Genomic DNA, 25,375 nt, shown 5'->3' with positions numbered 1-25,375 from the left:
TCAATTAGAAAAAGAAAATTGAAAACCTGACATACATGTATAAATTAAATAACACCCTGAAAAACAACTAGTGAAAGAACAAATGAAAAGAGATATCAAAAAATATCATGAGTCAAATGAAACTGGAATACAATATACCAAAATTTATGGAATGCAGCAAAATCAATTTAAGAGGGAAGTTTGTAAAAATAAATGCCTACATTAAGAAAAAAGAAAGATTTCAAATAACAACCTAACTTTACTCTTCAATGAACTAAGAAAGAAACAACAAACAAAGCCAGATGTTAGGAGGAGGAAAGAAACAATAAAGATTAGAGCAGGAATGAAATAAAATGTGAAGAGAAAGACAATAGAGAAGATTAATTAAACTAAGTTGACTTTTGTAAAGATATACAAAACTGAAAAACCTCTAGCTGGGCCAAGTACAAAAGACAGAGAATACATTAAAAGGATCATATATCAAGATCAAGGAGAATCCCTGGGATACAAGCATGGCTCAGTATTCACAAATCAGTAAATGTGATACACACCATTAACAGAATGAAAGATCAAAAGAACAACATATGATCATCTTAATAGATTCAGAAAGAAGCACTTTACAAACTTCAACGTCCTTTCATAGTAAAACTCTGAGTAAATTAGGTATAGAAAGAATTAACCTTTTCAAGAAAATAATATATACAGTGCAATATTATACTATCATAAGAAAGAAGAACTTCATGCCATTTATGACAATATGGTTGGACACTGATGGCATTATGCTCAGAAAATAAGTCTGGAAAAAAGGGACAAACATTGTATGATCTCAGTTATTGTGGAATTTAAAAAACTCATAAAAACAGAGTAGATTGGTGATTGCCAGAGCTGAGACGAAGTGGAAGAAATGGATGAAGGTAGTGATAGGGCACAAATATCCAGTTTCAAGATGAGTAAGTTCTAGTGATCTGATGTACACCATGGTGACTATAGTTTAAAATAGTGAATTTCATACTAAAAAGTTGATAATTGAATAAATATTAAAATTCATTACAAAAAATGTTAACAAGGTGACATGATGGTTGTGTTAACTAATCATATTGTATAGCAATTCACAATATGTAAGTGAAAATAATCATCACATTGTTCACCTTAAAATGCTCAATGTATCAATTATATATCAATCATGCCAGAAAAAATGTTTAAATAATACACTTTGCTAAGTAAAGTAGCCAGTCACAAAAAAGCATGTAGTGTATAACTTCATTTATATGGTATGTTCACTTTAGGCAACACTCTAAGACAGAAAGTAGATTAAAGGTTGGCCAGGGCTGGAGATATAGAAAAGGAATTTTCAACCACAGGGAAAAAGTTTCTTCCGGGAGTTATGAAAGTGTTCTAAAATTGATTGCCATGGTGGTTGCGTAATTCTGTGAAGCTACTGTGAACTACTGTATTGTACACTTTAAATTTTGCAATTGTACATTTTATGAATTACATGTCATCAAAGTTTTTATAAACAAAACAAAGCAAATATCTCTTGAACCATCATTTCCTAGAAATTCTGATGCAGCTGTATCCTTACTTACCTCTAGTTCTCAATTCAAGGAGAATACAGACACAGTCACATTTCACTTGCCACCATTCTTGAAACACTTCTAAAATATATTACGTAAGATAGATCACCTGCATAATCAAGGTCATTGGCTCTTAGCTAGATGATGGTATTATAATAAGGAAAAACATGAATCACATTCATGTACAAGCAAGATCATCTACCTTTTCTTGCTTTTTCCACTTGCCCTCCAAATGCTCTGTTCATATAATGTTTTTACTTGGAGGTTATATATTAACTTCCTAATTGATTTCTCCCTGATATAAGCAGCAATAGTCGTACAAGGGGACAGAAATACGAAGAGAGACGTTGTTCTCCACCAGGATGTCTATGAAATGGATTTCAGTTCCTCTGCTGCTACAGATGGCTTGTTACTTCAGCTCTGGGAGCTGCGGAAAGGTGCTGGTGTGGCCCACAGAATACAGCCACTGGATCAACGTAAAGGCAATGCTGGATGAACTTGTCCATAGAGGCCATGAAGTGGTTGTTCTGGCATCTTCAGCCTCCATTCTTGTTGATCCCACCAAATCACCTGTAATTAAATTTGAGATTTTCCCTACATCTTTAACCAAGGTTGAATTTGAGGATTTATTTGGACAAATGGTCAGTAGGTGGACATATGACCTTCCAAAAGATACATTTTGGACATATTTTTCACTAATGCAAGAAATGTGGTTAAAATATAGTGACTGCATTGAAAAGCTCTGTAGAGATGTAGTTTTAAACAGAAAATTTATGACAAGGCTGCAGGAATCAAGGTTTGATGTCGTTCTTGCAGATGCCGTTGGACCCTGCGGTGAACTGCTGTCTCAGCTCCTCAACATACCTTTAGTGTACACGCTCCGCTTCTCTCCTGGCTATAAACTTGAAAAGCACGGTGGAGGACTTCCTTTCCCTCAATCCTATATACCTGTTATTTTGTCAGAATTAAGTGATAAAATGACATTCAAAGAGAGGGTGAAAAATATGGTATATGTGCTTTATTTTGACATTTGGTTCCAAATATTTAATGAGAAGAGGTGGAATCAGTTTTACAGCGAAATGCTCGGTAAGTCATTTTTTTAGTAGGTAATACGAAGTTCCAACTTTTCTAGGGACTTGGAAGGTAAGTTTATATAAATACAAATTCAGAAGAATTTGTCTTTTTTAATTAAAATGATATTTCAATATCACAAATATTATGGGAAGGCTTATATCATAGGTTCAGTATGAACCTTGGGGTCCATTATTAGCACAGGATATTCCAGGAAGTCAAAACCCACAAATCAAAGCCCTGAGAATTTCTTGAAGCAATTACATATCCATTCTTTGTTTGCATTATCCTTTATTTTTTCTTTTTTAAATTTATCTAGGTATTTGATCCTCCTTTTATTAAAAATGGGGTCAAAATCATTAGCAATTGTATACTTTATTTTTTAGAATAGTTTTGAGTTCACAGCAGTACTAAGTACATATTTCCCATATACCTCCTGCCCCAGCACATGCATAGACTCCCCCATTATCAACATCTCCCACCAGAGGGGACTATTGTTACAACTGATTGATCTTCACTGACACATTAGCATGCAAAGTGCATAGTTTACAATAGAGCTCATTCTTGGTGGTGTTGTACATTCTATGGGTTTCCTCAAATTTATAAAGACATGTATCCACTACTATTATATCATACAGAATAGTTTCATTTTCCTAAAAATCCTCTGTGCTGTGCCTATCTGATATATACATTTCACTATATGTTTTTCCATCTTTAAGAAAAGGCACTAGAAATTTCACTAACAATCTTAATCAAAGTACACATGTAGATTGAGGAGTTATATTTTGCTAGTACCACTATTGTAGAGCATTGAAAATATTCTTTCACGTGTTCTTCCTCAGTTTCTTTATTTAAAGATTAAACTGTTTTGCTATATTAGCAGGATTCTTTCACAATGGAGAGATTTAATAACTCTACCCCAGACTCAGATGTATAATTTGAGGTTTATAATTATTATACATTCATTCATAAATGCCTACAAATCATCTGTTTTAAAGGCCTAAAATCTTGTCAAAAGGTGGACATAGACATTATTAGTCTATGTTTAGAAAACTGTTTCTCCATTAAATAAAAAATGAACAAAATTAAGGGTGAGGCCAAAATTAAGGTCATGTCTAATTCCATACTTTTTTCCACATTTTATTTGCAAATATTTTTACTTAATAAAAAAAATTAAGCTCTAACATGAACCAGTACAGTCATAGGTACAAAGAAGTGAGCCAGAGTTTTCTTGGAAACAACTTCACAGTTTTCTTGGAAAACCTAGAATCAGGGAAAAAGCTTGCTAAACTGTAGAAACTAGACTGAGTACTCCAGGGAAAAGTGTTTCCATGGGTGTGATAGGGTTAATTGACTGAGGAGAAGAAATTGTTTAAATTTGCATGTGTTAGTTTTGTAACTTATAAACGAATGCCTGTTTAATTCCATAATGGCATAAAATTAATTACCGCTTATGACGTGAACGTACTGATGTGCTGCTATTTGTGATGAAAGTGTCTTACACTTTGTCTTTGTGTGTGTGTGTATATACATATATATAAGACATGAAAATCTTAATGTGTATTTCTGTAATATATATGTGTGTTATCAAGGCACTTTTTTTGTGTTTGTCTTATTTTATTTATATATTTTTATATTAAGTATATAAAATACAATGCACAGGTCTTAGTATACAGCTTAATGAATTTTGACATTAAGTATACTCTCATGTAACCATTGCTGAGACCAAGATATCAGCATTGTCACTAATTTTCCCCCTTCGTGTATTTCACCAATTCCCCTACACACACACTCGCCCCTATGGCAACCACCAGTTTTTTCTCTGTGCCCGTGGGTCTATTTCTGTTTTGCTCATTACTGCATTTCTTTTGTTTTTTATATAACACATCTAAGTGAAATCATGGGATATTTATCTTTGACTTATTTCACTTAGCATAATATGCACTAGGTCCATCCACGTTGTTTCAAATGCCGCACCTTTATTTATTTTTTGTAGCTAAGTAATATTGTACTGTGTATGTGTGCCACATCTTTTTATCCATTCATCAATTGATGGACATACAGGCAGCATCCATCTTTTGGAACAAACGTAGGAATTCATATATTTTTTAGGACTAGGGATTTTGTTTTCTTCAGATAAATTTCCAGAAGTAGAATTGCTTATATTTCTGTTTTTAGTTTTTTGAGAAACTTCCATAGCACCTTCTATAGTGGTTGCGACACTTTGTAAACCCACCTGGAGTGAATGAGGTTCCCTTTAATCCACATCATTGAAAACATTCCTTATTTCTTGCCTTGTTGATATTAACCATTCTGGAATGAGGTGATATATCATTTTGGTTTAGATTTGCTTTTCCCTGGTGATTAGTGGTGAGCATTTTTTCAAGTGTCTGTCACCATTTGTGTTTCTTCTTTGAGAAGATGTCTATTCAGGTCCTCTGCCCATTTTTTAGTGAGATTCTTTGTTTGTTTGGTGTTGACTTGTATTAGTTCTGTATATATTTTGGATATTAACCACTTATTGAATATATCATGTGAAAATATATCCTCCCATACAGTAGGTTGCCTTTTCATTTTGTTAATGGTTCCTTTATTGTACAGGAACTTTTTAGTTTGATGTAGTCCCACCTGTTTATTTTTGCTGTTGTTTTCCTTGCCTGGGAGATGTAGACAGAAAAACATTACTAGCACTGATGTTCAAGGATTTACTATATATGTTTTCTTCTAGAACATTTATGGATTCATGTCTTTGATATGGATTTATGGATATATGTCTTTGATCTATTTAGAGTTTATATTTGTGAATGATGTAAGACTGCAATCCAGTTTCAGCTTTTCAATGTAGTCGCCCAGTTTTCCCAATACCATTTATTGAAAAGACAGTCTTTTCCCCATTGTAATATTCTTCCTTCCTTTGTCATATATTAATTGACCATACAGGTGTGGATTTATTTCTGACTCCCATTCTTTTCCACTTTCCCATTCATCTATGTACCTGTTCTTGTGACAGTACAATATTGTTTTGATTATGTGGCTTTGAAGTATTATTTGAAAGCAGGGCATATGATATCTACAATTCTTTATCAATCTTTGCCTACTGGGGGTCTTTTGTAGTTCCATACAAATTTTAGGATTATCTGCTCTAGTTCTGTGACAAATGCCATTGGTCTTTTGATAGGAATTGCACAGAATCTATAGATTGCTTAGGGAAGTATGGCTATTTTAACCATAGTAATTCTTCCTATACATGAGAATGGAATAACTTTCCATTTATTTGTGCCTTCAATTTATATCATCAGTGTCATAGTTTTTAGGGTATACATTTTCAACTCCTGGATTAAATTTATTTTAAATACTGTATTTTGTTATTTTTATGTAATTGAAAATGGGACTGATTTCTCAATTTCTCTTTCAATTAGTTCATTATTTGTACATAGAAACACAAAAGATTTCTGTGTATTGATTTTGTATCCTGAGGCTTTACTGAATACATTTATTAAATCTAGTAGTTTTTTGGTGGAGTCTTTAGGGTTTTCTATAGATAATGTCATGTTCTCTTCAAATAATGACAATTGTACTTTTTCCTGATCAGTATGTATGCCTTTATTTCTTTTCTTATCTAAGTACTACGGATAGAACCTTCAGGGCTATGTGGAATAAAAGTGGTGGGCATGGGCATCCTTACCTTGTTACTGATCTTAGAGGAAGAGCTTTCAGCTATTTGCCATTAAGTATGATGTTAGCTAAAACCACAGATACCTTTAAACATTTTTGGATTCATTATCCCAAACTTCTTTCTTAAAGTTCTCTAGTGCATTCACATTACATTGTTCTCATCTCCTTTACCTTCTGTTTGTTTGTTTATTTTCAGGAAGACCAACTACACTTTATGAGTTAATGGGGAAAGCTGATATGTGGCTCATTCGAACCTATTGGGACTTGGAATATCCTCACCCACTCTTACCCAATTTTCAGTATGTTGGAGGCCTCCACTGCAAACCTGCAAAACCTCTGCCTAAGGTACCTGATTCCTTTTTTGTTTTGTGGTATTTGCTTTGAGGCATTCAGTATTCTGGTTAAAAAGAAAGACCACTCCTCAACAATATGAATATGTGTCCCAACAATATTTGCAACCAAACCTAACATTTCTTTGCTGTCATTCCAGCATTTAGACAATTCCTCATTTGAGATCCCAGGGTCTGACATCTTGCAGTATTAAAGGAATGACTTAGCCTATTAAATCAGGTAATTTCTACTATATATCATATGTGGACAAAATCTCTGTAAAGCTCTCCTGGGGAACATGGTTTTCAACATCATAGCTGACTTACACAATGAGCACAGAGAAAATGTACACTGCATATATGACAAGGATAATGAATTCTGAATATTTAATAAACATCAAATAATTTTGACCATATCTGAAAACTGCTATAGTATAAAATTGCAAAGGATTCTGTTAGCATATAGGATGATGTTCCTCATGGAGGAATGTAATAATCTCATGTTTTAAATTGACATTGTATCTTTAAGACATAATTTAACAGCAAGCCTCCTTTATTAAATTATTTCATGGTCTCTAAATCATGTTTATTTCACAGCAAGAGAAAACTAAGATCTTATTCAAGGGTTAATCCAGTTTGATTTTGATGACAGAATTTTTATCTATATGTAGTAATTGTCACCAAATCTAAAGTCTGAGGTAAATTAGTAAATGTTCTACTCAATCTAATCAATCAATCTATTGTTTTTCTCCAGCTTTATTAAAGTATTATTGACATATAAAATTGTAAGAGATAGAAGGTGTACATCATGGGGATTTGATTCACCTACACACTGTGTAGGGATTCTTCTCATGTAGCTGTAGCTAATTAGCACATCTATCATCTCACATACTTACCTTTTTTAAATGTGTGAGAACATAGAAGTCTTACCCCAAGCAAATTTCAATTATGTAATACACTGTTATGAACTATACTCACCAGATTACACATTATAACCTCAGACCTATTCACATTGTAGATGAAAATTTGTGATCTTCGATCAGCCTATTACTTTCTTTACCCTCCAGTACAAAGCAACCACTTTTTTTCTCTCTTTTTCTGGGTCTGATTTTTTTGTAAAGATTACACATATAAGTAATAGTAAGCAATTTTTGTCTTTGTCTGGCAACTTAGCTTAACATAATGCCTTAAAGGTCCATCTGTGTTGTCACCAAGGCCATGATTTCTTTCTTTCTCATGGCTGAATAATATTCCTTTGAGTGTGTGTGTGTGTGTCTGTGTGTGGAACATAACATTTCCTTGATCCAGTAATATACTTACAGACATTTAGTTTGATATTAACCATATCTTGTCTGTTTTGATAATGTTTCAATAAACATAGGAATACATATATCTCTTCTATATCCTGTTTTCATTTCCTTTGGATACCCGGAACTGGAATGACTGGATAACATGTTAGTTTTTATTTTAATTTTTTAGGATAGTCCATACTGTTTTCCATACTTCCTGCACCATTTTACATTCACACCAATAGTGTCCTAGAGTTTCCTTTTCTCCATATCCTCACCAAATTTGTTATCTCTTTTCTTTTTGATAATAGACATTCTAACAAGTTTGAAATAATATCTCTGTGGTTTTGATTTTCATTTCCCTTATGATTAGGTATGTTAAGCCCCTTTTCATGTACCTGTTATCCATTACATGTCTTCTTTGGAAAATGTTTATTCAGTTCCTCTGCCTATTTTTCAATTGTATTATTTGGTGTTATTTTTATGGGTTCTTTATATATTTTGACTATTAACCCTCTATCAGATATATGATTTCCAAATATTGTCTCCCTTCTATAGGTTGTCTTTTAATCATTTCAAAATTTCCTTTCCTGCACAGAAGGTTTTAGCTTGAGATATTCCCACCTGTTCATTTAGCTTTCATTGCCAGAAAGGCTTTTTTCCTTTCTGATAACTCAAGTGTTAGTGTATAAATATTCAGTGGAATTTTGTGTATTGATTTTGTATCCTGGAACTTTACTGAATATATTTTCATTAATTCTAACAGATTTTGGTGAAGTCCTTAGAGTTTTATGTATATAATATCATGTAATTTGTAAATAGAGACCATTTTACTTGTTCTTCTCCAATTTGGATGATGCCTTTTATTTCTTTTTCTTACCTAACTGCTCTGGTTTGGGCTCTCAGGTCTATGTTGAATAAAACTGGCAATAGTGGGCATCCTTGTCTTGTTCCTGATCTTAGAAGAACAACTTTCAGCTTCTTTTATGGTGTTGCATATGGGCTTTTCATATATGGACTTTATTATGATGAGGTAGGTTTCCTCTAAACCCAGGTTGTTTAGTTTTCATCTTGAGTGGATGTTAGATTTTGTCCAATGCTTTTCTGCCTCTATTGGGATGATGTGATTTTTTATCCTTCATTCTGTTACCATGGTGTACCACATTTATTGATATATGGATCCTGAACCATTCTTGCATGCCTGGAATAAATAAATCCCACTTGAGGTAAATAATTGTTTTACCTTCTCTTTTATTTTTTGAAAAAGCTTCATGAAAAGGATTGGTACTACTTGTTACTTAAATATTTGTTGAATTCATCGTGAAGCTATCTGGCTGTGGAATTATTTTCTGTAGCAAGATTTTTTGTTACTGACTCACTCACCTTCCTATTAACACTCTTCAGATTTTCTATTTCTTTATGATTCAATCTTTGTCCATTGTGTATTTCTAAGAATTTATCCACTTTACTAGATTGTCAAATTTGTTGTTATATAATTGTTTTTAGTAGTCTCTCATGTCCCTTCTTTGTATTTTTGTCGTATCAGTTGTGATATTTTATCTCTAATTTAAAAAATAATTTGTTTGAGTTCTGTATCTTTGTTTCCTAGTATGTCTAGCTGAAGGTTTGTCTATTTTGTTTATCTTTTCAAAATAAGTGCACTTAGTTCCAGGGATATTTTCTATTGTGTTTTTGTCTCTACTTCATGTGTGATACTTGTTATTTCCTTCCTTCTAACTTTGGGCTTAGTTTGTAGTTCTCTTTCTAGTACCTTGAATGTAAAGTTAGGTTATTTATTTGAGATCATTATTTTTCTTATTGTATCATTGTAAACATTCTTCTTAGAATTGTTTTTTCTGTGGCCCATAAAGTTTGTTATGTTGTATTTGCATTTTTATCTGACTCAAGATATTTTTTTCTCTTTGATTTATTCTTTGACCAATTGGTTGTTCAGTAGTATATTGTTCTGTCTTCACATATTTGCAATTTTCCACTTTTTTATTGCAATTTATTTCTAATTTCAGCTTGAGGAACTACATTTAACATTTCTTGTGAGACTGTGCGGGTGAACTTCAGCTTCAGCTTATCTGGAGTCCTCTTTCTTTCACTTTCAATTATGTAAGACAACTTTTCTGGGCAGAGCATTGTTCACTGGCACTTTTTTTCTTCTAGTACTTCGAATCTATCTTGCCAGTCTCATTTAGGATGAAAAGTTTCTGCTGAAAAATCTTCTGATAGTTTTATGGTGGTTCCCTTGTATATATACCAAGTTGTTTGTCTCTTCTTATTTTCAATATTTTCTCCTTGTCTTTAACTTTTGACAGAAATTTCCTGATTGACACCTCAACCATTACCATAGCTCCAATTTATCACGGGTGTGAGCTCCAACTAAAACATGCATGGCAGGTGCTATCGTGGTAGAGAGGGTGTTTATGACTGGCAGTATCTCTGGTATTAACATTGTGATCACAAAAATATATAGATTGAAAAGGTGCAGTATGAAGCATTGTGCAGTGAATAACACATTATAATGGGCCATCAATTTTACAATATATTTTCACCATAAAAGAAGTCATATTTAACAAAGGAAATACTGTCACTCAAATATGTAACTACATACACACACCTAAACGCACACACACACACACACACATACACATGTAATTGTATTATAAATAGGACATTTAGGCTATTTCATGAAAATTGGAAAACTATACCAGACCCCTTAATATCAGTAATTCTTAACCTCAAGCTATTATATGATTTAGAGAGAGTGTTTGGGAAATTCTCATGAAGTGCATGTTTGCATTATATAACTGAAAGAAAATTATAGTAAATCATCCCAATCGTAATGCTTAGTGCTCATAGGGAAATAAAATACTAATGGCCAAACTAAAATAATTAACCAGAAAACCTGCCTGGAATAAACAAGATTCTGCTTCATGGCCTCCTCCCAACAATCCATATTAGTAATTAGTAGTATTATAAATGAATAGTCTTGGTATAATACTGTCTAATAATATTACCTTCCCAATACTGTGTGCTGTCCTTATTTCATTCTTACTTATACATGCACATACAACCATGCAAAAATATATATAATAATGCAAACCAACCTCATATTACATGCATCTTTTTAAAGGAATTGAAGGGTTAGGTCCATTTAAAAAAAGTACAGTAGTGAAAACATAAGTGAGCTTCCTCAAAAAAATTAAAACTAGGATTACCATTTAGTCCAGGAATTCCATATCTTGGCATACACCTGAAATAATTAAAATCAGGATATCAATAAGATATTTGCACACCCATTTTATAGCAGCACTATTCACAGGAGCCAAAAAGTAGAAGCAACCCAGGTGTCCATTGACAGATGGTTCAATAAGCAAAATGTGGTATTTATACACAATGGGATTTTGCTCAGCCATAGAGTAGAAGGAAATTCCATGGTTCCACATGGAAGAGCTTGAGAACATCATGCTAAGGGAAATGCGCCACTCACAAAAAGACAAATCTGCATGTTTCCACTTATAGGAGGTATCCACACTGCTCAAATTCATAAATACAGAGACTGGAATGATGGTTGCCAGGGATGGTGAAGGGGAAAAGGGAGATTTTTATATAATAATATAGAGTCCTAGTTTTGCAAGATGAAAAAGGTTTGCACATTGGTTCCCCAACAATGTCAATGCACACGTTACTGAAACATATACTTAGGAATAGTTAGCACGGTAAGTGTTAGGTCATGCGTATTCTACCAGAATTTTAAAAAGCAGGCACTACTCCAATAATTTCTGATTACACTGGGTTTCTCTCTTTAGTTGTTTCTAGCAGTCCTTTCAATAGTGTTCACTATGCTGTTGCTCTTTTGTGATGGAACCAATGCTTTTTCTGCAGGAAATGGAACAGTTTGTCCAGAGCTCAGGGGAAAATGGTATTGTGCTGTTTACTCTGGGGTCAATGGTCAGCAACATGTCAGAAGAGTGAGCCAATGTGATTGCGTCAGCCCTTGCCCAGATTCCGCAAAAGGTTAGATAATGGGCCTTAATAGTGTGCAACTACCTAATGAGTCTGTTCAACTCTGTTAAGGGCCTGCTTACAGAAATATCCTGCATGCCACCTCAACCTTCTGATAGCTCCAGTTAATGTCAGGTATGAGGTCAAACTCCTATATTCGTGACAGATGCTAAAGTAATCCTGTGGGTGTTTTTGACAATAACATTGGTATTAACATTATGATCACCAAATATATATATTTCAGAGTTGTGGTGTGAAGTTTTGCTACTATAATGGTTTTGGAGGCCGGTACGGATACCATCAAATTCTATCCTATCACTTGTCTCGTTCCCCTGCAGGATTCCTGAGGGTTGTGTACACACTACAGATGTACCCATAAAGGTGTTAAATCTTAGCAGTGACATTAAACACAAAATGATGAAGTCTGAAAGGCGTCATGCAGTTTAGGTTTGCCAGGTCATCCAGGCCTCTCTTATTTCCCCTAAATTTTGGAATAGGCCTGTTCAGTGTGCTTTTCAGGGTCCTATTCAGAAAAGGATTCCCAGGCCTCACCAAGCTGCATTAGGTAACCATCCAGCCACTCTGATTTAGGAGAGGAAAACTGACATGTCCTGATGGACTCGGCCATATACAGAGGGAAGGGAGAAGGTAAACGAGAAGGAGGGAAGTAGATCCACCCTCAAGGTGACCCCATGCTTAATGACGTGTGGCCCTGGAAGGGACTCTGCTTTTAACCTATCAGAATAACAACTCCTCCATTCGAAGAAGAACAGAATATATGAAGGAGCCAACCAGAAGCAAGCTTAACATAGGAAAGTTTCAGATGTCCCCTCTCCGTGAAACACAGTAATATATTGTTTTCTTATGTACAGACTATACCTGCTCTACTGGGGTATTTGTGACCTATTTTTTATTTTCCTAACTGAAACGGCTTTTCCTTATCACCTCTGCGAATTTTCTGCTGAGAATCTAAAGTTACTTGAACATTCATATAGCAAATATGTATTATGACTGTAAATTGTAATTCATTTTGTGAGGATCACTGGGGAACTCCACAAACAGTATCTATTTTGGTGCAGGGCATGGAAATCGCTTGGCTGTAGGTCCCAGATTACTCAGCATTGTCAGTGCTTTGTGGTACACGACTGAGGTGTGAGCACTCGGTTGAATGAACTTTGCCATCACCACAACTTTGGATTTTTTGCAACTGTTGTATTGTTCTATATGAAGTACTGACAGGCTCTACTCTCTACATTTGAATAATTTTCACACCTAGAAATATTAATGATACTCTGGATTCATGTAAATAACCACTTCTTTAAATTTTTCTTGCAAATAGTGCCTAACAATTAACAATCAAGAAGTTAGATGCACTTAATATGGAGAAATTATCTATGTTTACAAATTATTAATAAACAGAATTGTTTATTTCTCAGAAGTAGATTCCATAAATTAGTCTTTTTATAAATGAAGTAATGTAAAACTAATAAACTAACTTATGAAATAAATGGATATAATGATCTTTTTTCTGTGTGTTACACTAAAAAATATTGTTACATTGAAAGATAAGAACAATTATAATAAAAAATAAACACATGTATAGATCATAGAGACTTACTCCTTTTTTGCACTATAATTATATTGACTACCTAAAAATGTCTTAAATACTTTGATTTCTCATTGATAATCTCAGTTACCTAACCTCTATGTGTGTAACATCATGATTGCATTCATAACCTGATTGAATATAAAATAAGAATGCAAATTGTGGGTATTCCTATTATACCAGTATTTTATAGTTCTCATTTTTAACATCACTTGTCCTTATCACTTATGTATCTATGAAAGGTATTTAATTTGGTTATCTCTTAATTTGCTTAGAATTTTCACATGCTATACCTTCTATGTTTGCCTCATAGAATGTGGTTATTTTCTTTACTTGAACAGGTTCTGTGGAGATTTGATGGCAAAACACCAGATACCTTAGGGCAGAATACTCGGCTGTATAAGTGGATCCCCCAGAATGACCTACTTGGTAAGAATTGAAAACAAACTCTGAAATGAGAGTAACTCTACCCAGTGATAATAGTTCACCAGGGAACAATTTTACTGAGCATTAATTACTGAAAAACTCAAAAACAAAACTTAACTTCCATATATTTGTTTTCCAGTCCTAGTAGGAAAAGGATAAGCTATAAAAGTTGTGATTTATTATACAGTCTCCTTATAGCCAGAAACACAGTACCTTTATTTCAGGTGTAATTATTTCTCTCAGAGAATTTATTTATTTACTTACTTACTTATTTATTTTTATTTTGATATCATTAATATACAAATACATGAGCAAGACTGTGGTTACAAGATTTCCCCCATTATCAAGTGTTCACCACATACCCCATTACAGTCACTATTCATTATTTTAGTAAGACGCTATAGAGTCACTACTTTCCTTGTCTGTGCTTTACTGCCTCCGCGTGCCCCACCACACATTATGTGTGCTAATCGTCATGCGCCTTACTCCCCTTCTTCCTCCCTTCCCACCCAACCCCCCAGTCCCTTTCTCCTTGGCAACTGTTATTCCATTCTTGGGTTCTGTGAATCTGCTGCTGTTTTGTTCTTTCAGTTTTTGCTTTGTTCTTATGCTCCACAGATGAGTGAAATCATTTGGTACTTGTCCTTCTCCTCCTGGCTTATTTCACTGAGTATAATACCCTCTAGCTCCATTCATGTTGTTCAAATGGTAGGATTTGTTTTCTTCTTATTGCTGAATAATATTCCATTGTGTACATATACCACATCTTCTTTATCTATTCATCTATTGATGGACACTTAGGTTGATTCCATTTCTTGGCTATTGTAAACAGTGCTCCGATAAACATAGGGGGGTGCATCTGTCTTTGAAAACTGGGAAACTGCATTCTTAGGGTAAATTCCTAGGAGTGGAATTCCTGGGTCAAATGGTATTTTGATTTTTAGTTTTTTGAGGAACCTCCATACTGCTTTCCGCAACGGTTGAACTAGTTTACATTGCCACCTGCAGTGTAGGAGGGTTCCCTTCCTCCACTTCCTCGCCAGCATTTGTTGATCCTATTCTTTTTGATGTTGGCCATCCTAACTGGTGTGAGGTATCATCTCATTGTGGTTTTAATTTGCATTTCCCTGATAATTAGTGATGTAGAACATCTTTTCATGTGCCCATTGGCCATCTGATTTACTTCATTGAAGAATTGTCTGTTTATATCCTCCACCCATTTTTTAATAGGGTTATTTGCTTTTTGGATGTTGAGGCATGTGAGTTCTTCATATATTTTGGATGTTAACCTCTTGTTGGATATGTCATTTACAAATATATTGTCCCATACTGTAGCATGCCTTTTTGTTCTGCTGATAGTGTCCTTTGCTGTACAGAAGCATTTTAGCATGATGTAGTCCCATTTGTTCATTTTTTATGTTATTTCCCTTACCTGAGGAGATGTGTTCAGGAAAAAGTTGCTCATGCTAATATTCAAGACATTTTTGCCTGTAGTTTCTTCTAAGAGTTTCATGGTTTCATGACTTACATTCAAGTCTTTAATCCATTTTGAGTTTACTTTTGTATATGGGATTAGACAGTAATCCAGTTGCATTCTCTTGCATATAGCTGTCCAGTTTTGCCAACATCAGCTTGTTGAAGAGGCTGCCATTTACCCCATTGTATATCCATGGTCCTGAATCATATATTATTGATCATATATGCTTGGGTTTATATCTGGGCTCTGTAGTCTCTTCTATTGGTCTGTGGGTCTGTTCTTATGCCAGTACCAAATTGTGTTGATCACTGTAGGTTTAGTAGCTTGAAAACTGGGAGCATAATCTCCCCCACGTTATTGTTCCTTCTCAGGATTGCTGTGGCTATTCGGGGTCTCTCGTGGTCCCATATGAATTTTAGAACTATTTGATCCAGTTGATTGAAGAATGCTGTTGGTATGATGATTGAATCTGTTGATTGCTTAGGCAGGTCAATAATACATTGACAATATTAATTCTTCCTATCCATGAGCACAGGACGTTTTTTCATTTATTGATATCTTCTTTAATTTGTCTAAAGAGTGTCTTGTAGTTTTCAGAGTATAGATCTCTCACTTCCTTGGTTAGGTTTATTCTTAGGTATTTTATTCTTTTTGATGCAACTGTGAATGGAAAAGTTTTCCTGATTTGTCTTTCTGATAGTTCATTATTAGTGTGTAGGAATGCAAGAGATTTCTGTGTATTAAATTAAAACACAACATTTCTGAATTCAGATATTAGATCTAGTAGTTTTGGATGGATTCTTTAGGATTTTTATGTAAAATATCATGTCATCTGCAAACAGGGACAGTTTAACTTCTTCCTTGCCAATCTGGACGCCTTTGATTTCTTTTTTTTTTTTTTTTGTCTGATTGCCATGCTAGGACCTCCAAAACTATGCTGAATAAAAGTGGGGAGAGTGGGCATTCTTGTCTTGTTCCTGATCTTAAGGGAAAAGCTTTCAGCTTCTCGCTTTAAAGTATAATGTTGGCTGTGGGCTTGTCATATATGGCCTTTATTATGTTGAGGTACTGTCCCTCTATACCCATTTTGTTGAGTGTTTTTATCATGAATGAATGTTGAATTTTGTCTAATGCTTTTTCAGCATCTAGGGAGATGATCATGTGGTTTGTGAAATTCTTTTTGTTGATGTGGTGGATGATGTCGATGAAGTTTTTAATGTTATATCATCCTTGCATCCCTGGAATAAATCCTACTTTATCATGTTGGATGATCTTTTTGATGAATTTTCAATTTGATTTGCTAATACTTTTTTCAGTATTTTTGCATATACATTCATCTGAGATTTTGGTCTATAATTTTCTTTTTTTGGTGGTGTCTTTGCTTGATTTTGGTTTTAGAGTGATGCTGGCCTTATAGAAAAAGTTTGAGAGTATAACCTATAACCTCCTCTTCTACTTTTTGGAAAACTTTAAGGAGGCTGTGTAGTAGTTCTTCACTTAATGTTTGATAAAATTCAGCAGTGAAACCATCTAGTACAGGGGTTTTTTTCTTATGTACGTTTTTGATTACTAATTTAATTCCCTTGCTGGTAATTGGTCTATTCAGATTCTCTGTTTCTTTCTGGGTCAGCCTTGGAAGATTGTATTTTTCTAGAAAGTTCTCCATTTCTACTAAGTTTTCCAGCTTGTTAGCATGTATTTTTTCATAGTATTCTCTCATAATTCTTTGTATTTCTGTGTTGTCTGTAGTGATTTTTCCTTTCTCACTTCTGATTCTGTTTATGTGTGTAGACTCTTTTTTTCTTAATAAGTCTGGCTGGGATCAGAGAATTTTTCAATAGTTACTTGGATCTTTGCCCTGACTCCTAGTTTTCCCACATTGTGTCATCCTTTCCCCTTCTATATGGGAATTTAGGGTCTTGAAAAATAAAAACGTCCTTTACTACTTGTGATTCTCCATTTTCTGTAGGAAAATATCTATAATCTTCACGATGAGGTAACACATTTCAGATTAAAGTGCATTTTTTCCTTCCTCTGATTCCAGAGCCATCACTCTCACTTTTCCAGCTGCTTTGACACCCTGTATGTTAAGACTCAGTGGCTTCACCATTTCTCTAAGAGAATATGTCCTAATGTGCCATCTTCTTTTTTCTCTGCACATTTCCTAAATCTGAAATGTTCTCTTTCAACTTGTCCACCACAATCTTGTATTCATTTTTTAAGTCGCAAGTACCACACCAATCTTCATTTATCTTCCAGCAGACTTTCATGCTTCTTGTTCTGAGATTTGAAAAACATTTTAGTGCACTTTCCTCTGTATAAAAATCTATGATCTAGAACACACTGCCTCTTTCAGTGTCTTCTATTGTCCAAGTCTCATTTTATTTCTAAGATTCATAATTAATGATTTGCTAAAATTCACTTAATCTTAGGTCATCCAAAGACCAAGGCCTTCGTAACTCATGGTGGAACCAATGGCATCTATGAGGCAATCTACCATGGAATCCCGATGGTGGGCATTCCTTTGTTTGGAGATCAACCTGATAACATCGCTCACTTGGAGGTCAAAGGAGCAGCTGTCAGACTGGATTTGGGGACACTATCTAGTACAGATTTGCTCCGTGCATTGAAGAGAGTCATTGATGACCCTTTGTGAGTATCACAACTTTTAAAAATACATAGTATCTATAGCTAGGTTATTTTGTCAAGAGTGAGCATGAGTTTCATCCCATGTTTAAGAGGCAAATTTTGAAACTTTTAACATGATTACACCCATCTTAAATCTGCTTTTATTTTCAACAAGACATTTATTTCAAAGTTGCATGTTAAGCCCGTGATTTAATGAGTAACCAATGAGTGCAAACATTTTCTACGTAAGGAAATGCAGAAGTTATACAGGTAATTGTAAAAAGAAACATTTTAAACAATATAGAATCCAGAATGAAAGAATGGAGAACTTGAAGATATATAAAACATTCCAATTCAATACCAAAACGTTATGAACTTATCTTTTTTGCTAATTAACCTTTATCATTATTTTAATGTATTTTATAATGATATGTAATTTACATACCATAAAATTCCATGTTTATGTGTAATATATATGTTATGTGTTACAAAGTTATGAAATCATCATCATAATCTAAATTTGGGACATTTTCATTAGTCCAAAAAGAAATCTCATGTGCCTTAGAAGTCACTCTCCATTCTTCCTGCCTTAGCCAACCATTATTATACTTTCTTATAGGCATAAATTACCATATTCTGAATATTTATACAAATGGAAACAAAAATATATGGTATTTTTCAACTACTTCTTTTCACTTACCATGCTTTTCCATTTCATCCATGTGGTAGTTCTATATTGCTGAATAATATTCCAGCGCATGAGTATGCTACATTTATTTATCCACTTTTCAGTTCATGAACATTTTGACTGTTTCCCCATGTGGCTATTATGAACATTGGTATATGCATTTTTGTGTGAACATATATTTTTCATTTCTTTTGGCTGTATATCTAGAAGTAGAATTGCTAGGTCATATTTGGTAACTCTTTGAGGAACTGCCAAATTGATGTCAAAATAAGTTGTGCCATTTCACATTCCCATCAGCTTTGTATGAGAGATCCATACTTTGTCAACACTTGTTATCAACTATTTTTTATTATTATTATTATAGCCATTGTAGTTGGTTGAGTGGTGTCTCCTTGTGGTCTTGATTTGCATCTCCCTTATAGCAAAGTCTATTGAACATTTTTTCATCTGCTTATTGTCCATTCATATATTCTCTTTAGAGAAAGGTCTATTCCAATACTTTGACAAGTTTTGAATTTGGTGGTCTTATTTTTGAATAAAATTAATTCATTATGTACTATGATACAAGTATTTAATTATATATATGATTTATTAATATTTTCACTCATTCTAGAGAGTTTGGTTTCTCAATTACTTGATTGTGTCCTTTGAAGCATGAAACTTTTTAAATATGATAAGATGGATAGTAAACTTCCATATTATGGGAAAAAATAAGGTGGTAGAATTTGTAGTGCCTAGCATGACAACCATCAATTCAGCATTTATTACTACTATTAGCACTTATTGTATTAGAAGTTAACACTTAAGAAATACTCAAAACATGTATATTATCAAAAAAATGGTAGAATAATTGAAGATAAAAATACTTTTAAATAGGCAAGAAAGAATAGAAAAGAAACATAAGGGAGGTGGACAAATTAAAAGGAAACAATCAACTGGTAAATGAAAATGTAAATATGTCAGTACTTACATAAAATATAAACAGGCTAAATCATTTAAAAAGAATTTCAATTGTCAGGTACAATTTAAAAAGCTATATATACAATTTAAAATAAATGCTTAAATGGAAGTATAAAATATAAGTACAAAGGTAGAAAAAGATCTATTGCAGCCATTTAATCATAGAAAGATGTTAAACCTATAATAATATCAGACATCACAGTGCAGAAGCACTACTAAAAGTAAAAATAAATGTTTCATAATAATAAATAGATAAATATTTCAAAGCAATATAATTTATCAATTGATAACACCTAATAAAACCCCAAATAAAGCAAAAGTTGACAAAAGAAAAAACTAATATATAAATGTATAATCATAACAGTTTCTAAACACCTTCCTTAAAAACAGAAAAGAAATGACAAAATAATGGAAAAGTGCCTGAAAGTTTTGAAGAACACAATTTAAAAATGTAAACTTTTTGAGATATATATAGGTATAGAAATAGAAAAAACAAAAGAAAATACACATTTTTTCAAGATTGGAATAGATACTGGAATTGACCATTACATGAAGACTCAGTAATTTGAAATATACAAATCAGAAAGAGTATATTGTCCACCTTACTAGAATTCGCTTTGAAATCATAAGAAAGAAAGATAGCTGAGACATCTCGAAATTTTGGAACTCAATATACTCCTACATTATTCAGTCAATAAAGAAATCATAATCATAAATATGCCTTTTTCTCAGCAACTCCACTTCTAGATATATACATAGAATGGTAAAAAAATGTAAACCAAAAGATTTATGTAAGATTTTTATTAATAATTAGTATAGTAATAATAAGTAATAATGGCCAAAAAATTGTTACCACAAATGTCTGTTGTTCATTAATTCAAGAGACTATAGGTGGTATGGCCAGGCAAAGGAATACTATACAGCAATGGAATTAACCAACAGGTGACACACACAAGACAAAAGGAAATCAGTACTGCTATATGATTCCAAAATATAAATGAAAGAAACTAATTTATGGTGCTAAAATTTAGGATACCCATTAATTCAGGGAAGATAGTAGTGATTGAAAGGATCAAGGAAATCAGGGTGCTCTAGGTAGCTTGGGATATCCTATTTCAATACCTGAATAACAGAAACATTAGTACATTCACTTCACAATAATTCTCTAGCCAATTCTGAAATTTTGAGCAGTTAGGCTTATGTGCATTTTTCTTATATATTTCATACTTAAATGTTTATTATATAAAATAAAATGCATTTTAAAAACTCTAGGAATGAAGTAGAAAAAAAAAGACCACACACACACACAAATAAAAGAAAACCTAGGTTTGCCATCACAGAGTGGCACAGTGAGAAGGCCAGTATGCCCAGAGGAGAGTGTGCGTGGACCCAAGGATCGGAGAAGCAGTTGCCAGAGTCTGCCCATGCAAGGTCCTGTAGGCCAAGAACAGATTTGGAATTTAGTCTAAGTGTGACGAAAGGTCAGATGGAAACTTCAGCAAAGAGCATCATAATCTGATGTTTATTTCAAAGAGCCTACTGGCTACAGGATGGAAAATAAAGAGGAGGGGTAGTAGAGAAGAGTGGACGCACAGGGACTGGTGAAGAATCATTTCACCCATCAAGACACAATCCACATTAAGTACTTCATGAGGACTATGTAAAAGTGTACTTTCACCGTCTCATTCTTCATCACCTCTGCTAGAAAAGACTAATTTATCCCATCTTAACTTTGTCTTCACTTTTTAATTGTCAATCAGAAAATTCCAATTTGAAAGCCAAACCCAATTTAAAAATGTACTACTTCTGCAATTTTAAAATACTTATTTTGAATCATTCATAAGACACCTTTCAAAAACCTTTCATGGGGATGATATGATTAGGCAAATTAATTTCCTTTCCATGTTGCTATCTTTGTATTTCCCCGGCAGATATAAAGAGAATGCTATGAGATTATCAAGAATTCATCATGACCAGCCAATGAAACCTCTCGACCGAGCGGTCTTCTGGATCGAGTTTGTCATGCGCCACAAAGGAGCCAAGCTCCTGCGGCCAGCCTCCCATGACCTCACCTGGTTCCAGTACCACTCCCTGGATGTGATTGGGTTCCTGCTGGCCTGTGTGGCCACTGCTCTATTTGTCATCACAAAATGTTGTCTGTTTTGTTGCTGGAAGTTTGCTAAAATAGGAATGAAGGAAAAAAAGGAGTAGTTGTTTGTGAGGCCGGAAGCTGGGATGACTCACAGATGGGCCTCCTCCAGTTTATTCCAGCAAGAAGCTGTGATGTAAGGTTCCCTCCCTCCGGCGATAAAACGACTTTTCACAATGTAGCTTATCAGATCAAATTTGTTTTCAAGGTATTTACTACTTGTTTAAGAGTTAGAAATATGTCATGCTAAAGAGAAAGAAATTGGCATAAAATAAAACTATTTTTCTAATTTGAAAGGTATACCAACAAAAGTGAACTTAACTGTGTTTCCTGACATGCACATGGACACAAAAACCTTATTCACAATATAAGTATTATTGTGCAAAAATTCAGGATATTTTAATTTCCTTTTGGTACAGAACGTTATCTTTTGCAAAGGAAAGTGTTCAATAATTAGAATTCAATAATTGATCATTTTTATTGTGCATCTGTTCTCAGCAACACTCCTTAACTAAAAACATGTCAAGCTATTTGCCTTCATGTAGTTTAAATCAATTTCAGAGGAATGTTTGTAGAATTAGAAATATAACAACTGCAACCTGCTTCTATGGCTCTAGGATGAAGGTGGTCCCTGAGCCTGGGCAAGTGCTTTATGAACCTGCTGAGAATGAAGAAAGGGGAAGGGGAAAGGGTTTTTATTTGTCATGGCTCAGTCTCTCTCACAGAACTCCCCCAAATCCTCCATCTCGGGGCCACATTAGCAAGCTAGTTCCCCCATCCCTGTGACTGGGTTGTGTGCTCCCCTTAGCCCTGCTTCTTCCCGGAGGAACTCCATGGGTGGGTGTCTGGTGACAGGCATCTGACCAATTACACCCCAGGAAAGGAGGGGAGAAGAGAATGGCCGTTTTCTCTCCACCCCTTGCTCCAGGCCAGCCAAGAGGGACCACAGTGGAGTGGTAAATATTACATTGATGTGCAAATAGGTCCTTATATGCATACTACTATCAAGGCCAGGTGGGAAATTCTGCTTGAAAACTTCCATTTTCCCCATAGCTTCCTATTATACAATTAAGCTATGTGAAAGTCTTTGATTTCATGACCTAATTTCTTTTCCTCATGATCTTTAATAATATTCACTTGGTTGCTTTCACTCTCACATTCAGCCTTAGATAATGGATGAAAGGTCTCAAACATAGATTATTAAACCTGCACCTTAAAGGGACTTCACGAATTTTCATTATTTTCAAATGTACATGAACATATACATGCCCGCTTCTTTTAAAACAACATGTAGTACTGCTTGTCTGATTACAGATATGGTGTAAAATTCAATGTGTTTGTTGAAGTTTGAAATAATGCCTGTAATTCTATTTCACCATACTCAGGGGAGCCTGTCTCATGCTTTTGTCTCTTTTCTCAGGAGCCCAAGGCCCCATTCCTCCCACAGCTCTTATGTGTAAACAAACATTAAGTCCTGTGTCATGACAGAAAATAATAATTATTTTATTTAAACCTAGGCACATTATAACTGACATAATCAATAACAAAAAGAAGAATATGGAAATTACCTTAATTTTACAGAGTATTGTCAAATCAAAGGAATCTAAAGACCATCCTAAAAACTACACATGAGGGACTCACTTTACAATCGAAGTGTTCCAGGTCAGGAGAAGCATACCTCCCTGCTGGTCAAGAAGACACAGTCCAAGTCTTAAAACAAAAATCCTCTAGCCTAAGGCATGAATTTATTTTTTTTTAAGTTAAAACTTGGATTCTTAGGGAATCATAGGAGAAATTTACCAAAGGATTTTCCATGCAAATTCTCAATAATTGACATTTTTTAACACCATATAACTTATATAGTACCATAACTGATATTGTTTAATCATGCATATACACTCAAATAACTTTCCTCAAATCCACCCTGAAGCACATGTAACAGGAGAGGAATTGTTATTCATTGCATAGTGAGAACTACTTCAAATCTCTCATAAAGACACAAGCAACCCAATATGAAAATAGGTAAAGGACATGAACAGGATATTCACATAAGCAAAATGACTAATAACATATATAAAAGATGACAAATGTCATTGGTGCTTTGGGAAATGGAATGTAAGTCAATAAGTACTTTTTCTATAGATGACTTGCCAAGCAAATATCTAGTACAAGTCTTTTTGAGGAAGTATAATGTGGAAAAGCGCTTTAAATAAAATTTAAACATACCATTTGACATTGCAATTCTACATCCAGGGATATGTCACATAGAAATACTTGCACATGTTCATAATTATATTCAGAATGTTCCCTCTAGCACTTACATGGCTATCAGGGAACATACTTATGTCAAACATATGTATAAATTATATAGCCATTAAGGAAAGATTACAGGCAAATTGTTGCACGCTCTCCATGTCACATTATTACGAACAAGTTCCAGAAATTATAGTCATGGCACTCTTTTTTTTGGAAATAGAAATAAATATGTATATGTGAATTTATATGACCATAAAAGGAAAGATCTGGAAGCATACATGGAATTTCCAATGACGGGATTTTAATATTTTATTCCATATACTTCATTATTTGAACTTTTGCAATAGGTTTTTGTTTATTAATAATGTGATTTATAAAAAAATAACTAGTGAAATAAACATGGATTCAAGATATCAAGTTCTAAGATTTTGATATCATGTTATCAACATATTAGTTTCATTTGGAACACTTGAACTGATGAGAAATCTGGTATACTATCTAACAAATTGAGGCCTTTTTTGAGGATACCTATTTTATATTCAAAATATTGTAAATAAATATATTACATGTATTTATTATTTCAGTAGCTTAAAAATCTTCCCTCATGCAAATTTTATGACTTTACTATGGTTTTAATATCAATATTTAATGAATTTTACAATAGCTGAGGGACTTCTCATGGTTTACTTCTAAAGCTTGTATATGTGATGGCTTTGAGTCATGACTAAAACACTTTGATACCCTCCCATCAAATAATTTCCCCTTCTTGAACTTTAGTAAGACTTGTTGCGGTCTCACAAAAAGAATGTGGTACAAGTGCTGCAGCTTAACTTCCAAGGCTCAGTTCCAGGATGAAGCACCTCTTTCTCTCTGTCTCTGTGGGTGTCTCTGGTTCTTTCTGTCATTCTCTCTCACAGAGAGGTCTCCCTGCTCACCATGGAGCCCTGCACCATACCCAAAGTGTCCAGGGTAAACAGACCATTGGAGGAGAGATACACAGACATGCCTAAGGAGTGCCAGTTGTTCCAGCCTCCAGAAGTTTGAGTTTTCTCCAGCCAATCACCAGATATGTCCTTCCGATGATTACCCGATATGTCCCAACCACCATATGGCTGTAACCACCTGAGAAACCATGTCTGCACCCAGCCAACACCCAGAACTATGAGAGAGAAAAATCAAATGAGTGTACTTGTTCTGAGCCCCTACATTTAAGGGCCATTTTATGCAGTAAAAAATAGGGAGAAAATATTTCTT

General features: G+C 34.2%; 1 protein-coding gene across 2 annotated transcripts; it reads left to right on the top strand.

Moving 5' to 3' along the window:
- The first annotated feature begins 1,782 nt into the window (after nucleotides 1-1,782).
- LOC118973957 (UDP-glucuronosyltransferase 2B31-like) lies at nucleotides 1,783-22,042 on the top strand. Of its 2 annotated transcripts, none has more exons than XR_012131724.1 (5): nucleotides 1,783-2,639; nucleotides 6,496-6,644; nucleotides 11,812-11,943; nucleotides 13,879-13,966; nucleotides 17,873-17,918. XR_012131724.1 is itself a non-coding variant. In XM_073237510.1 (5 exons), exons 1-5 carry the CDS (start codon nucleotides 1,916-1,918, stop codon nucleotides 21,925-21,927), a joined length of 1,461 nt encoding a protein of 486 aa, XP_073093611.1. In that variant the 5' UTR covers nucleotides 1,783-1,915; the 3' UTR covers nucleotides 21,928-22,042. The 2 variants fall into 2 exon arrangements, 1 of the variants encoding a protein (XP_073093611.1); XM_073237510.1 differs by lacking the exon at nucleotides 11,812-11,943 and adding an exon at nucleotides 21,648-22,042 and having other exon boundaries at nucleotides 17,873-18,092.
- Nucleotides 22,043-25,375: the final 3,333 nt, after the last annotated feature.

The sequence above is a fragment of the Manis javanica genome, chromosome 5 (assembly GCF_040802235.1).
Source record: "Manis javanica isolate MJ-LG chromosome 5, MJ_LKY, whole genome shotgun sequence".
Lineage (NCBI taxonomy): Eukaryota > Metazoa > Chordata > Mammalia > Pholidota > Manidae > Manis > Manis javanica.
Note: the sequence above shows the minus strand (reverse complement) of the source record. Positions and strands in the feature narration are given on the sequence as shown.